The 16,086-nt window shown below is 35.0% G+C and overlaps 1 protein-coding gene across 2 annotated transcripts; it reads left to right on the top strand.

Moving 5' to 3' along the window:
- The first annotated feature begins 2,327 nt into the window (after positions 1-2,327).
- LOC107007295 (golgin candidate 1) lies at positions 2,328-15,783 on the top strand. Of its 2 annotated transcripts, XM_015205854.2 has the most exons (22): positions 2,328-2,600; positions 4,151-4,231; positions 5,021-5,070; positions 5,151-5,819; positions 5,902-5,964; positions 6,323-6,400; positions 6,492-6,695; positions 6,999-7,055; positions 7,171-7,245; positions 8,297-8,368; positions 9,124-9,186; positions 9,356-9,454; positions 10,133-10,210; positions 10,361-10,429; positions 13,173-13,220; positions 13,317-13,412; positions 13,526-13,602; positions 14,139-14,184; positions 14,296-14,394; positions 14,506-14,550; positions 15,296-15,396; positions 15,508-15,783. In XM_015205854.2, exons 1-21 carry the CDS (start codon positions 2,573-2,575, stop codon positions 15,365-15,367), a joined length of 2,169 nt encoding a protein of 722 aa, XP_015061340.1. In that variant the 5' UTR covers positions 2,328-2,572; the 3' UTR covers positions 15,368-15,396; positions 15,508-15,783. The 2 variants fall into 2 exon arrangements, with proteins under 2 accessions (XP_015061340.1, XP_015061339.1); XM_015205853.2 differs by having other exon boundaries at positions 15,296-15,783.
- The last annotated feature ends 303 nt before the right edge of the window (positions 15,784-16,086 follow it).

The following is a 16,086-nucleotide window of genomic DNA, read 5'->3' on the forward strand; positions in this document are numbered from 1 at the left end:
AGACTTTTAAGTTTATCGGTGATTTTTATTTAGCCACTTGAATGTATGATAATTTACTTCTATAATTTTTAAAAACACTCAATTGGCAGTAGCTTGCATTAATAATGTGACGGGTTTATTAAGAGGAATTTAATTAGTAATGGGTGGGTAATGGATAGATATATAAATTATACTAATAAGTTTAATTATAACAAATAATTGAGCACCACGTATTTTAAAAAATATTTAAATAGTTTAAATATAAAACCGTTAAATAAGTGGTCAATTTTGAACCAAAAGGTGGATGACAAGGGTATTTTGGACCCAATAGGTGGCTGGAAAGGGTATTTTGGAGCCAATAGGTGGATGGAGGGTAATTTTGTACCATTTTGAATACTTTGAGGGTATTTTAGGCCCTTTTCCGTAATAAATATAGACAATGACAATATAATGAAAAAGTAAAAAAAAAAAGAATGTTTATTGGTTTTTTGTCGTACAAATTTGTATTTCTCCTTCATTTAGTTTAGTGCATTGTCCTCTTGCTCTTTGTTTACTTTTTTTTTATTTCTCCTTTTGCTTTTGAATTGGCTTGTATTGTCCATAGTTTTTTTTTTTCGCGATCTGATAATTTTAGATGCTTATATTATATTATATTATTTACGTTTTAATTAACATGTTTTGATAGGTAGGAAGGTGTTAAGTTCCTCCTTTTGCTTTTGAATTGACATGTATAGTCGATAGTTTCTTCTTCTTCTTGATCCAGTTATTTAAACGCCTATACTATGTTATTTACGCTTCAATTGACAGGTCTAGGCTTGTAGGGAGGTGTTGAGTTACTCCTTTTACTTTTGAATTGACATGTATCGTCAATAGTTTCTTCTTATTGTTATTTTAAATACCCATATTATAGTATTCACGCTTCAATTGACAGATCTAGGCAGGTGAAAATTTGAAGATATAAAGTTTTTACTTTTGCTTTTAAACTGACATGTATTATCAAATGCCGATAGTTCTTTCTCTTTTTCTTCTTGATTCGATTATTTAAGACCCTCCATATTATATTATTCACGCTTCAGTTGACAGGTCTAAGCGAAGGTGTTAAGTTCTTAGATAAACTATTTAGAGTTGTGAGTCTCTTTTATATGTATTTGATAATTATCATTTATCACCTCATAATCTAACTAACTTTTTTAAGAATGAGATTTATTTCTTAATTAACAACATGATTTAAGTAATAATATATGTAAGAAAGACATATCTTGCACTAATCAGTTTTTGGTAAAAAAAAATTACACTATATAGTTTCACAAATTTTTTTTATATGATAAATATTTATACATACAAACATGTTCTCACTACCTCAAAAGATTAATGACAATATTTTTAAATATACTTATGAACTTTAAATCAGTAATTTTTTTTTATATTTTTTTTTATATGATTTTGGAGTTGTGAATCCATGAAAGTGATTGGGCCCATATTTGGCTGGTGATATCTGCTTGATCCCACAATGAGGCCCAGCCCAACAAAGAAAAAAGAATTTGGATCCATTAACTTTTCCGCGAGATAGGGATCGGATTGATGAGAAAATAGAATCCTCGATCGCGAACAGTGATTCGATTGATGATGAAGAAAGAGAATTCTTGGTTCAGTATACTCTATTTTTCCGAACTCATCATATGGAATTGTACCAGATACGTTTATTATTATTTTTATGAGTTTTATAGGTTTGTTATGTAGTATAAATATCTCAAAATGAAACTATTAAGAGGCACAAGGAACAAAATAATCATAAATTGACATAGTTTATAGTATACTTATGAAACATAATTACAATTTGCATATTTATGAGCCATAACTATAATTTTGTATCACTTTATAATTTTCACTAAGGGAGTTCAAAATCTAAAGAAGTAATCACACAAACTAGTCTATAAGGATTCAACATCTACTATATATATATAAAAATAATTTTAACCATTTATAAATAGCATAACTTTTTCCAAAAGGGTTCAAAAAGAATCCCTAGCCCTAAATTGGCTCTGCTCCTGACTATCAACTTAGTATCATCGCATACTGTATCAACTGAAAATAATGCGAAAAGGCTCTATCAACACTACATTAGTACTATTAGCTACGTCTTATAATTGTTTTAAAACTATATCTACATCTCGTAAATACGTAAACATTTCTCACGCCGCGTAATTTTTCCTCTATCTAATCCAAAAACTAAAGGCCCAATTAACTTGGGCTTAAACGACCCATTTATTCCCGGGTCGGGTCACCCAAATTTCTCATACGGTCTTACCTTAGTTACCCTATTCACCACCACACTGAATCAACGCTATTTTCTTCTTCCTCTTTTGCTAACAGAGATCTCTTAACTAACGATTCCATATTGAGAGAAACATCAAAATTATACATTTTGCGATCTGAAAAAAGCAAAAATAAATTAGAATTTTTTTTTTCATTATTCAATTTGGCTTCTTCGTTGTTGAATTTCTGCAGATTTAAGAAAAAATTGAATTCTATGTATTATTGCATTTTATGATTGATATATAGGTGAATATTAACTGTTTCAGTTATTCCATCAATGGCTTCGTGGCTCAGAGCTGCTGAAGGTATGAGTTTTTTTTTGGTTTTTTTTTTTTTTGATTTTTTTTTGATTTTTTTGTTATGGAAGTGATATTTGTTTAGGCGGATCCAGAATGTTGAAATCGGTGAATGCATTGTTTAATGTATATAGATATGTTAATTTTATTGATGAATTGTTATATATATGTATATGTGTGTTCTTAGCAGTAGGTGTATGTGAAATCAGTGTTTATGGTGTGTGTGTATATATATATTTAAGATGATTTTGTAGAAATGTGATTACCTGGCATAGTGAGTGTATTTTAATTGGAAATTTAGTTTGCGTTTTTGTGTGTAGTATATTAGAAATAGTCTCTCTAACTTGTCCCAAGGTAGGGTGTGCATTCTATACTGACCAGACACTACTTGTAGGATTACAGTGTGTACGTTGTTGTTGTTGCTTGTAGTGATGGTTAAAGGTGTTAAATTTTCATTTTTGACAATATAGACAGAGATAATTTTTTTTGTTGGGTGTACTGATGGGATACTTACTTGCCTTGCCACTTTCCACTAGCAACATGTAGTAGGTAAGTTTGACCATCAAGGCTAACGCTAGGACATATGAGTAGAAATCACTAATGTTGTCTGTGTTGGGATTTGAACCTAAGACTTCCTGGTTTTCAAGTCACTTCATTGACCACTAGGGAGGCACACCTTTAGTGAATGCAACATCTGCTTCAGTCTTCAGACTCAGTAGCTGAGCTGGGATGCATGAAGTTTGAGTTTATATAGTAATTGGTGTTGAAAGTGAATTAAGAGATGTGGAATAGAAAGCTTTGGCTATTTTGATTTGGGAAAAGGTTTAAATTTGCCCATATACAACCGGAAGTGCTCATTTTGTCCTCCATGTCACTTTCATACCCTTGTTGTTAACCCATTGTCTCATGTTCGCCATTACCTTTAATGGAGATCGAAATGAAGCTAAATGTCCAAATTATTTGAGAAAAAAGATCTAGTTTTACCCTGCAACTTCCGACTACTGTTTAATATTATCCATAGGTTGGAGCTTGCTGAGAGATCGAGGGAAAAATTGAGACCTTTTCCTGATTGGCGGGGCAATGTTAAACGGGAAGTCTGACATGGGACAAAGTTGATCAGTTTCGTTTAATAAAGAGGCAAAATTTGACCCTTCCCCTTCTAATGTTGATAAATTATTAGTTGCTCACAAGTTTTCTTTTTTCTTTTAGTTTGATGTTTGTAGATTTTACTGCATTGCAAGTTTGTTGATGTGCATGCTACTTGTAATTGTAAATGGAACTCAATGCTGTACAAAAATCCTGTTTCCACTCACTACCAAAGATTGTTTTAAGTACATCCTGCTATTATGGATTCTCAAAGTATTCCTACTTCCCATAGTACCAATCTGATAAGAAAAATGAGAAATTATATATTAACAACCAGCTTCCGCTAATAGAAATGTACCCTAATTGACTTGTAATCTTCTTCGGGGTTATCAATTTCTAACTCATCAACATGGTAGATTTTTCCAGTTCTTGTATGATTTCCTAACAAGGTGAAATGTACATTGCTGTATCAGATTTGTTTGAAGTTGTAGATAAGAGGGCAAAGAGTGTAGTCGGCGAGAATTCTGATGAACAGCCCAATGTTCGGGGTCCAGGTATATCTTTTATAGTGTTTCTTCCTTTATTATAAAATTTTCAACCTCAAAATGCACCTTCTGGTTTCTGCTTTTGAACTGGTTTAAAGCCAGTTTGGATTGACTTATTTTATGTGCTTTTAAGCACTTTTCTAGTGTTTGGATAAAATAATATGGTTCTTTTAAGCACTTGTTTTTAAGCCAAAACATAAGTTAGGATTTCTAACTTATGGCTTACAAGCTATGCTATAAGCCAATCCAAACAGGCCCTTTAGAAAATTCCTGTTTAAGAAATAAGAATTATTGTAGTTAGCATCAGAAACGACTCTCTTCTCATGGACCTTTAGCAATAGTCAGAGAAGGCAACAAGCTAGCCAAGGGATATCTCAATCAAGATGAATTGTCTAGGGTTATTTTATTTTTGGTGTAAAGAGAACATTTTAGTCCAAGCAGAAGATATCTGGGATGTTTTAGATTATTTGTAAGAAATAGAGGTGATAGACGGCAATATGACTAGACTGTAATACCTTTTGAAGGGGACTACATATTTTGGATGTAGTCTACCTGTGAATATATAGATTACTGCTACTATCCTCAAAACAAAAAATAATAATAATAATGCTACGCTAACTGAAACCAGTAGGATACTGCAAGATGCACATTTTGGATTCTATTTGTGATCATGCTGATTGGAAAAGAAATGTGTTTAGTTAAGTGTCCTCTAACTTTCCATTTTATTACATTATTGTTTTTGAAGTAACCTCTGCGGATGGTGAATTCATAATCTTTTTGTTTTTTTCTTTGGCTTAGTTCCGAATGAAAAAGGATCTCAACCAAAAAGGTCAAGGAATAAAAAGAAGGTAGTGTGTTCATTCTCAGTACACTGCTATTTTATCTTCTGACAGTTTTCACAGAATATTTACAATCAGATTCTTTGCAGCCTCAAAAACGACTCTCTTCTAATGAACCTTCAGAACCAGTCAATTTTGAAAGGGAACAAACTAGCCAAGGGATGTCAGAGTCAGATATTGCCTCTGATAAAGATAAAGCTATCGTACTTACTGAAGACAGTAGGACAAATCCAGGTAGTCCTAGCAGCAAAACTAGCACCGTAGATAAGCCAAAAGTTTCTGAAGATGGTGTGTCATTGGATGCTCCTATATCAGAAACAGCGTCTATCAATGAGTTAAATCATCATGCTGATCACGTGGAAGCAGCAGAACCTGTTGATGTAAGAGCCGTGAGTTCAGAATCTACTGGTGAGCATACAAGTGGAAACACCCCAGATATTTCTGGAGAGACTCTTCTCTTGCCTACTGCAGAAGTGGTTGATAGTGTGCAGGACAAGTCTCCCGTAGGTTCCAGTCAAAACACAGTTCTTCTTGATGCAGGATCTCCTGTGAACTTTCAGCAGGAAAGATCTAAATCCTTAACTGCAGATGAACCTGGTAAAATTGATAGGCAGATGAAGGATGCTAAAACCAATGCTGAACCTGATTTAGACCAGAAGCAGCTTCCAGAACATAAAACTGTTAATCCAGGCGAGAAGCAGCTTCCGGAACGTAAAACTGTTAAGTCATCCATGAAAGAACAAGAGCAACTTGAAGAGGTATAGTCTGTTTTCTAAGCTAACTTCTTCCTGTATTTCTAGGTCTTTTGATAAGTTCTTTTGACTACATTTATTTCTTCAGGCTCAGGGATTGCTTAAGAATGCAACTTCTACCGGTCAGTCCAAAGAAGCACGATTAGCCCGTGTAAGAGTTCATTATTTCATTAACCTCTGAGTTAGAATTCTAGGGTGCTTTTATTTGTGCATATTTTTTCGAAATGATGCAAAAAGGGAATTCAACAAACATATTTATTTAAGTTTTTAAAGAAGTTTCCCCCAAAAAGTATTTCCAAAAAAAAAAATTTTCTCAAAGAAGCCGTTTCAGAGTGTTTTTCAAAGAAATAGCTGCTATTAACTTATAGAAATTGAAATTTAATCTGGCAACTAGCTTCTGAATTTACATTCGTTTTGGTTTTTCTCACCAACTACTTGTAAAATAGCTGCTATTTTGTTTTGCGGGAAGTTATATTCACAGATTATGGTGCTTTAACTCAAATGTGCAGGTTTGTGCTGGACTTTCATCACGTCTTCAGGAGTATAAATCTGAAAATGCTCAGCTCGAGGAGCTTCTTGTAGCAGAGGTGAATATGGGCATTTGATTGAAGAGTTCCCGAGTTTCTAAAATAACCGCATTCAAGTCTTGATTATATGTCATTTATTCTGATGTGACAGAGGGAATTGAGTAAATCTTGCGAGGCTCGGATAAAGCAGCTTCAGAAAGATTTATCTGCAGCCAAAAAAGAGGTGTCGAGAGCAGACTCCAGTATGGCTGATGCTCTTGCTGCAAAGAATGCTGAAATTGAGGCTCTTGTTAGTTCTATGGATGCACTTAAGAAGCAAGCTGCACTCTCCGAAGGAAACCTGGCATCATTGCAGGTTCATTTCAAACTACCTATTATAGTCTTGTACTGCCACACTTGTTAAGTGACCTCTCGTTTTATCTGTTTTTATTTCTGGGATCATCTGCATCAGTTTGATTTGTTGTTATGACTTTACTTTGAAATTCTGGTACTTGGAATTGTGTCTATTGGTGCTTTCCTCGGCCAATACAAGTGAAACTTCTATATTTAAAAAAGACTTCCTGTGAGGACTTGAGCTATCAGCTCTTTTACCACTGTGTACCGGGAAATCAATTATTTTAAATGGAAAGGAAGGCTGAGTTTTGTCTGCCTTTTTCAGGCTAATATGGAGTCTTTAATGAGAAACAGGGAATTAACAGAGACAAGGATGATGCAAGTATGTGGATCTCTATTCACAACAACTTTTGGATATTACTTACTCTGTTTTGCTGCTCCTGAACACCTTTATTACTATAGTTTTTCTTACCAGTGAGAAAATTTTATGTGCTCAGGCTTTAAGGGAGGAGCTGGGTGCTGCAGAGCGAAGATCAGAAGAAGAGCGTGCTGCTCATAATGCTACCAAAAAGGTTTATAACTGAAAACTTACTTGCTGAGCATTCTAAAAAAGTAGCAGCTAAATATTTGTACTCAGATTCTGAAAAGTGATTTAAAGTCTTGAGTGACTACAAGTTCATATCCTGAAATCTGCGACAACTTTATCACATTGTCTCTGGATCATTTTGGTCAAAATAGCAGAGAACTTCTCATTCTTCCCTAATATAGGTTTTCTGCTTTAATCTGCATATATGTGTTTCCAATGCCCCTCCCTTGCTCCCTCTCTGATTCTAAAATTGCATCTGCAGTGCCCCCCTTCCCAGAGTATTAGTATTATTCTTTTTCCCTTATGTTTAGGTTTCCATCACTATGTATTGTTTCTTTAGCCTCGACCTCTTATTACCTTCTTGTAGTTTCTACTTGTTTTTATTGCCTCTTTTTAACTGTTGTTTATCGAGGTCTATATGAAAAAACCCCTCTACCTTCTGAAAGGTAGGGGTAAGGTTGGCGTACACTTTTTTTTTTTTTTGAAACTGGTAATGGTGTATTCCTCAGCATTAAGGATATGCAGGAGACACCTTCAAAAGGGGAACAAAACAAACAAAAAAAAGAGAGGAAGGGAGAAACTACTTACAGGGAGCCTAACAGATCTACAAGCCCTAATTCCTATATATTTATTTGTTTACACCAGAAGAACAAAGATACAATACAATTCCATTTAACTCTATGAATGGAATTGGACTTATCTTCAAAACGTCTGCTATTTCTCTCTCTTCACACTTTCCACCAGATGCAATGTGGAATGGTTTTCCACCATCTCTTCTGGCTCTTGCTTCCTCCTCTTCTAATCCAGCAGCTGAGTAGATCTGCAGTGTGCTCAGGCATGGTCCATTTTGTGTCAGTGAGAGTAAGAAAAAAGTTCCAAGTAAACTGTAGGCAGATGTTCCAATTTGCATCCTAGTATATCTGCCAAACTCTGTATGTTTAGCACCAGATCCCACACACTGGGTTTGTTGTTGTTGATGAAGGATAATGGAGATGTGCTGATTGCAATTTAGTAATTCATTTCGTCTGTAATAATAGGCTTTTATGGAAAGGGAGGTAGAACTGGAGCACCGAGCTTTAGAGGCATCCACAGCCTTGGCTAGGGCACAGGTATTCTCCATCTTCAAGTATAATCTTTTATGCTGTTACATCATGAATTGTAATAAAGTACACATTTATGATCCTTTGTTTTTTTCATGCTATTGCTTTTGTAACAGTGAGCTGTTTCCTTCCACATATAATGACAAGCCAGAATGGTATTAGCCTGAATAGAATAAAGATGTGAACTTTCGCTGAAAAGTTCTAGTGTTCTTTTAATGCATTGCTTGGGTTATGATGCAGTATCCTGTTCTTTGATTATTTGTATTTTCTAGGGTGTGAATTTATGGTAGTGATAAGTTGATAATAAGAGGTTGACTTTGACCTGACTCTAGAGCTAGAATTGTGGCATGAATATTGTCTACATCGTAATTGATGGTAATAATTTATTGTAGCCATTTCTAAGTTACCCATCGTTACGACATTGTCGTGAAATATGAAAAGAAGAGGGATTACTTTTACTTTCATTTTTTTCCCAACAGCTTGACTTTGGTCCATATTACCACTTCAGTCGTCGTGCTTAAGTGGGCTAGGTTCTAGTACTTGTCATTAGGTCATAAGCAGGAATCTGAAAGAACTGAAGCTATTAGCTTCTCTTTAAATTATACCGGTGTACCTAGCAATTGGTTTATTGTTTGTACTGACTACTTGTACATCATAAGTTCCTTTCATTGGCTGCACATAATCTCATTACTATTGCACGCGTGTTTGTTATTATTCAATGAAGTAAAGATGTCTTAAAATTTTTGTATGGTTATTGGCACTAGAGAACAGCTGATGAAAGGACTGCCAAGGCAACAGAGTTTGAGCAGAAGGTGGCACTGCTTGAGGTAAATAATATTTTTTTGGATGTCATCCTTTAGGTGACTCTTACCTTATCAAAAAAGAAAATCCTTTATGTGGCTCTTTGGCTTAATTGGAAATGATGATACCTAAAAGAATAATGAAAGGATTTCTTCAGCACTTCTCAATTTATCCAAGGGTGTCTGAATCTGGCAGGTTGAATGTGCAACTCTAAATCAAGAACTGCAAGACATGGAAGCTCGTACTCGTCGTGGACAAAAGAAGTCCTCAGAAGAGGCAAATCAAGTGCTTCAGGTTCTATAATTGTCATTAACCTGAGTGCATTTTGAAGTAACATGAGAGAACCACAGATACAAGTAGACGTAAAATTGTTGGTGGCTGCAAGACACTTGAGTTAGAAAAAGATATACAAAGAGATAAATTCTCATCTTACTAAGTGAATTATTATACTCCTGATATTGAAGTTACAAGTCATGCTAAATTAGGTGTTTTCATGCCTACTTTACATATTACGCCTGGAGAGCTGTCCTGGAATCTTGTGAATATGAAATTTACAATTCTTAACTTAGACAAGGGACCTTGTGTTTGACATTATCAGCCATGCTTGCTGCAGTTAAAAAGTTTACACTTGAGTTAGAAAAAGATCACAAAGAGAAAAATTCTCATCTTACTTAGTAAATTGTTATGCTCTGATATTGAAGTTGTAACTCATGCAAAATTGATATTGAAGTTGTAACTCATGCAAAATTATGTGCTTTCATGCCCCTATTGTACATTATCAGTCACGTGTGCAGCAGTCAAAAAGTCTACACATGCAACTGGATCCTTGATATGCATAGGTGCTTCCATCAATTCTCATAATCCTTTGTTCAGTTGCAGCCTGAGACTGTTTGAAACTGTATCATCACAGTAAGCTAGATAAAACAGACACCCTTCAGATGTCTGTTTTAACTTCATTTTCTGAACATGCAGGTGCAGGCATGGCAAGAAGAAGTGGAGCGTGCACGCCAAGGTCAGAGGGAAGCTGAAAGCAAGCTTGCTTCTTTGGAGGCAAGTTTATAGCTCTATAGTTTGTCTCAATAACTAACTAGTGTGCTAATATTGTACTTGTTCGTTTTTTATCGTAACTATAATTATCTTTTGCTCCAAGTATCAGCCTTAATGATGATCATTAATGGGTAATTTTTCGATTGACTGTAGGCTGAAATGCAAAAGTTAAGAGTTGAAACAGCTGCCATGAAAAGGGATTCTGAACATTACTCTCGCCCGGTAAACTCTTGCTTTTGCCCTTACCAAAAAGATTTGGGACTTCCTGATCTTCCACACGGTTCATCTTCTACTTAGTTTAACCTCGGGTATTCAACTTTCAAGTGGGCATCACCATCTGTTTTGGCTCCAATAGTACCCTTCACTTAGCTTAATTTAGTAGTCCTGATATTTATTTGTCTCAAAAGCTAGATATATAAAGTAAACTTCAATAGCGTACTTGGTTATATATTTGGATGTCCCAAAAATAAAATAAGAATTGAGGTTACGGAATGAATAGAGTTCGTATAGTTTTGTGGTGTAGTAGTAAATTAAGCCATACTATAGTTGGTGACGAATAGCATAATCAAAATACTCATGCGTGTCGTTTGAAAGCTAGGTTGCTTGGACCTTCCGAAAATTCTGCTGCACTCTTGTCAGATCGTCTAAAAATGCATAGCTTTTGGAAGACCCGACACATCCAACAATATTTTGAAGAGTCTGAGCAGCGTAGCTTGAAAGATTTATGGGGGTGTTAAGGTGTTTCTTTGATGATTGGAATACCCATGCATGTTGCCTGAAAGTATTATGAGGTGTTCAGAGTGTTAGATTCCACATAAATTAAGTGCATAGGTTGTAGTCTCCTTACATAGTTTTGGAGAATTCTTGCCACTTGCTCCAACTTTAGAGATGAGTTATGCCGTAGGTTCATTATCTTAACATGGTATCAGGGCCACAACTATCCCTAAAAATAAGTTGTGTTATGTTTGGTCATTCATGTTATGTTACTCCACGCTCCAAATATCTAGTTCAGGTGTGTTACGGGTGTTATAGTCCCACATTGGGCAAATGTATTAGTAGTGGTATTCTTGTGTGGCCCTTGAAAGTCTTCATAAAATGAGATAAATTTTGGCTTGTAGTTAGACCCGAGCCCATTTTCTTGATATTCCATGTTATATCTAAAGTTTAAGCTGTTAAAGAGGATATATTTGATTATGTCTTAGCACCCTCCTCATTTGCTGTCATGATCCATTTTTTACTCTTGATTTAAGCACGTGATTTATTTTGATAATGGTTAATAAGATTGAACCTGGGACCTCTATCTACTCTGATATCATATGAAGAAACTAGACTTTGGGCCTCCAAAAGGTAGCTCATGTAACAAGGATTGACCAAGACCATATAAGTAGATTATAAACGATCTTACATACCCCTAAGGCTGGATATCTCTAAGGGAGTAAAATGTTGGTGGTCCAACATTGGTTAGCCCAATTAGAGATGGGTATGGCTTTGGTACAGTGTTAAGGAAATGGACCTTCGCCCTAAACTCATTCTCAAAAGCTGGCTCAAGTGATGAGAATTGCCCAAAGATCATATAAGGATTAAGGAGTTTACAACTCGTACAGTCAAATTAATGGTATTCTATCAGAAGATCATAGATTTGCTCAGCCATTTTAAGTGTCTATCCTAAATGAATTTCCTGTGAGCTCTTTCAAGCATGAATAGTTCTTTTTTTCCCTCGACAATTTGAGCATTGTATGTTGCACAATTGTTCTTGTGCTTTGGTAGCTCAAAAGGGGCATCACAGTAGTGTATTTCAATACATGGTATTCCTTGCCTACCCAAAAGAGGGTGAGAAGCTCAGATCTGAAATACTCACCTTGATCTACAGAAATAACAAAGGAAAGAGATTCGCCAAACCAATGTTGTGATAGAATTTGAATTCTTATTAAGAGGCCTTAGTGGATACTTACTCCACTGTAATTTTGATGGACTTCTACTCCTATTCCCTCTTACTTCGATCCCAAATTGAAACAGGAATCTGCTGATGAGGGAAAAACATCTTCTTGTGTTTGCAAATGTTTTTCTGCTTTAGATTAAATGAGGGATGGATCCTCTATCGATGAATATATATGTACTAATTTGGTTATTGGCGAAATTTCTACTTTTTATTGCAATTTATAGCATTTTTCAGTCGCATAGTCTACATTAACTTTTGGTGCTTGATAATTTTTGAGACCTCGTCATTTCAACTTAGTTGTAGATTGAGGTAGGTTTGGGGTAGTGTAAATGTGGTACATGATTTATACTTGGAGCCCGTTTGGATTGGCTGAAAAAATTGCTTTTAAAAAGTAACTTCTTAAAGTCAAAACCAAAATGACTTTTAACTTCAAAAATAAAAGTGGGGAGAGTCCTACTTTTGGTTTTTAACTTATTAAGTCATTCTAAACTTATTTTAAGTTATTTTCAACTTTGTCTAACACTCCAAAAGCTAAAAATGACTTAAAAGTAGGTTGACCAACTTTTAAGCCTATCAAAACAGGAGTCTTAAAATACAGAAATGTAAGAAGAGATATTGTCACATTTGCAAGATATTTATCACTAGGCCATTCACACAGTATCTTTTTCTATTACAAACTTTGAATTAGCAACATGATGTTACTTTAAGAGAGTGCTTTCCTTGAGCAAAGGCAGCATAGAAGCTACGATTTTTTTGGTGCCCATCCCTGCTTTTTAGTCTTATATATGTCAATGATTGAGCAATAATCTAAAAATAATTGTCATACCTTTTATATTCTTTTTTCCATATATGGTAAGTCGCCAAGGCGGTGCTTTTAAGTATTAACACGTGAATGTGATGGAATTTTCGTTCTTGCTTCTTATTTCTCTTCTTTTGTGCTTTGTATGACTTTGAACCATTTGCATATCCTCATTTATCAATCTTTAAATACATATTGATATTGGAATCTATTGCTGCTGATAAAAGGAACATGTGGAACTTGAAAAGCGGTATCGTGAATTAACTGATCTATTGGTAAGTAAAATTACACTAATTCATGTATGCTCTATGTGGTTCCCATTATTTACTGTTGGTAACTTAATAAGCTATATTTCTTGCCTGCAAGTTCAGTATTACAAGCAAACACAGCTTGAAGCCATGGCCAGTGAAAAAGCTGCGGCTGCGTTTCAGTTGGAGAAAGAAGCAAAGCGTTTTCAGGAAGTACAGGTTTGTGCTTCGGTTTATAAGTATTTTGGCATTGCATTACATTCTACTCCTTGTATTTACATTTGCAGTCTGATAAAGTGGGTTAAGTTACTTAAGAATTTCTCTTACTACAGTTAGAAGCTGAACGAAACAGATCTTCTCGTCGAGCATCATCCTCGTGGGAGGAAGACACTGACATCAAAGCACTTGAGTATGTTACTATTAAGAATTTACTTTATGCTTTTGGAAGACACTTGTGAATCTCTGCCTTTATTATTAGACCTTGAGTCCTGTTATACTTTGGCCAGTCCATTAGGAAAATGTGAAATTGGCCATTAAAATTATTTCTTGAACTTCATTTTCCAACTCAGCCTTTCCTTTTTTAAACTTTGACCATGAATTCAGACATAGAAGCTTTAAGTTTTTGAAATAAAATTTATATATTTGAAACTACGTTAAAAGTACTATAGATCACAATAATTAACAACTTAAAAATATTTGAAAGGCATATAAAGAAATTTCTATCAAAGAAAAACTTGGTGAACTCTCGAAATTCTAGTCGTGCCACACAAATTTGGGATGGAGGGAATCACTTATAAGCCTTTTATAGTTGTAACACGTGATCATAATTCGTTAGGCTGTTCAGTGAGGCTTCAAAGATTTATTTATTGGAAAATAAAGGAAGTCTCCCAGTTTTAAAGTTCCTCTGAGCTTGACGTGCTTTTCTGAAACAATTTAACATTACAGGCCTCTCCCTTTACATCACCGACACATGACTAGGGCGACGATACAGGTAAGCTCTTTTTTATTTTTCCACATCCTCACACTAGGGGGTAAAAAGAAGCATGAAAAAAAGAATACAATTTGTACTATTTTTCCATATGACTTAAACTTTGCTGTGCAGTTACAGAAGGCCGCGAAGCTTCTGGATTCCGGGGCTGTCAGGGCAACACGATTTCTCTGGCGATGTCCAACTGCTCGAGTTATCTTGCTTTTTTATCTGGTTAGAACAGATCATTTACTCTGGAAAAACCTTAGTGTCTGTTGAATTTTTGAAGTGAATTGATGTAAAATTGTACCTTCTATTTAATGAGGTATATGGTACTGTTGACAGGTGTTTGTCCATTTGTTCTTGATGTATCTCTTGCATCGCCTTCAGGTATGATTATTTGAACTTCCGCCCAAGTTTGGTAATTGAGTGTCTAGCTAATGAGGCTCCATGATGCATAATTTCTGTGGATGATTTTTTGGTTCTTTTTGATAAAGGATTTCTGTGGATGATATTATGTTAATTGATGAAACTTAGCTGATTAAAGGTGTTAAAAAAGAATAAGATAGGCCTTATGATTACATGGAAGGAAGTTTTATAGATTTAGAATCCCTCAAAATCCATACAGACATAGCAAATAATAGAACTCAATAATAGCAAAAAAGTTCATATAAGTGATCCCTACTAGTTGGAAATTAGGCTTAGTTGGATTTACAATCACGTCTGGTATTTTCTAGGAGTGTTTTGAGTTTGTCCGGATTTATCTTACCTTTTACTTGGTCGTAACACTGATAGAGTCTGCACATTTGTTTTCCATTTGTAACATATGTATAAAAGGTATACGTCAATAAAGCTTTTCCTGTCCCGTGTATTTTAGACTGTGTTTTGAAATTGTACATAAAATACTTTTGTTTGTGGGATGATGTTCTGTATCTCATATAGCCGCCACAAGTGCATGTACATTCACATGCCCATTTTATGTTTTACTGATTCTTAGAATTCATGTAGTCGATAGATCTGATTTATATATAAATATCTCAGCAGAGAGGCACCTGCTCTAGTATTTCTTCAAGTATTATTTTCAATGATAATGTAAAGACGTTGAAACAAATAATGATCTAATGTGACATTGCAGGAACAAGCTGATACGTTTGAATCCAAAGAAGTTGCAATATCAATGGGGCTCGTCAACCAAACCTTACCATGAGCCTTCCTGCTAGAGGACCGACCATTCAGGTTCTCTCCTTGCTGCTGAGTTGCTCGATACAGCAATCTCATTTAAGCACCCGTAGTATTGCAGAATCACTAAACGTTTGAAGAGGAATATTTCATTTGGTTTGCTTTCAGATCAACTTGGAAGATAGCGTGATTTATACTGTAACTGCAGTCTGATGAGTCCAAAAAAAGAAATTGAACTTCAACAAAGTATGTTACGACGAATCAGAATTGTGTGTACATGAACACTTGGTGTAAGCTATCAAAATGCTTAATCCAGAAATTGTCTTTTAATTTGTTGGGAAGGGAAATGATTTCAGTAACAGCAATGAATGTATATACTATATACTAAAGTAATTTTGTGGAACGGTATATTCTTTGATTACTATGACTACAATTTTTTTCATTCCAAAAGTTTTTACCTTTTTGATTATCAGAAAAGGTGTGCTTGTGGTTTATAAAGGATTCTCATTAGATGAATTCTACTGCAAAGTCCACAATAATCTCTTCAGAACTTATACATTCTTAATTAGAGTCTCGGGTTCGAGTCCTGAATACGTCTCTTTGGTAAAAAGTATTTTAGTGGAACTTTATTGCAAGAAATTAGTCGGATTTTAAAGTAGATATTCGTTTCTCTATGTAGAAAGTCCCGGTGTGAACTCCCCTATTGATATGACTCTGGTGGATTTTCGAGAAGAGAGGAGTCGTGGT

The sequence above is a fragment of the Solanum pennellii genome, chromosome 12 (genome assembly GCF_001406875.1).
Source record: "Solanum pennellii chromosome 12, SPENNV200".
Lineage (NCBI taxonomy): Eukaryota > Viridiplantae > Streptophyta > Magnoliopsida > Solanales > Solanaceae > Solanum > Solanum pennellii.

Excerpts from the sequence above, each read along its gene's own strand:
- LOC107007295 (XM_015205853.2), top strand. The coding sequence starts at position 2,573 with ATGGCTTCGTGGCTCAGAGCTGCTGAAG. Across the intron at positions 13,221-13,316 it reads GTGAATTAACTGATCTATTG|TATTACAAGCAAACACAGCT; the intron begins GTAAGTAAAATT and ends CTGCAAGTTCAG. Across the intron at positions 14,185-14,295 it reads TGACTAGGGCGACGATACAG|TTACAGAAGGCCGCGAAGCT; the intron begins GTAAGCTCTTTT and ends TTTGCTGTGCAG.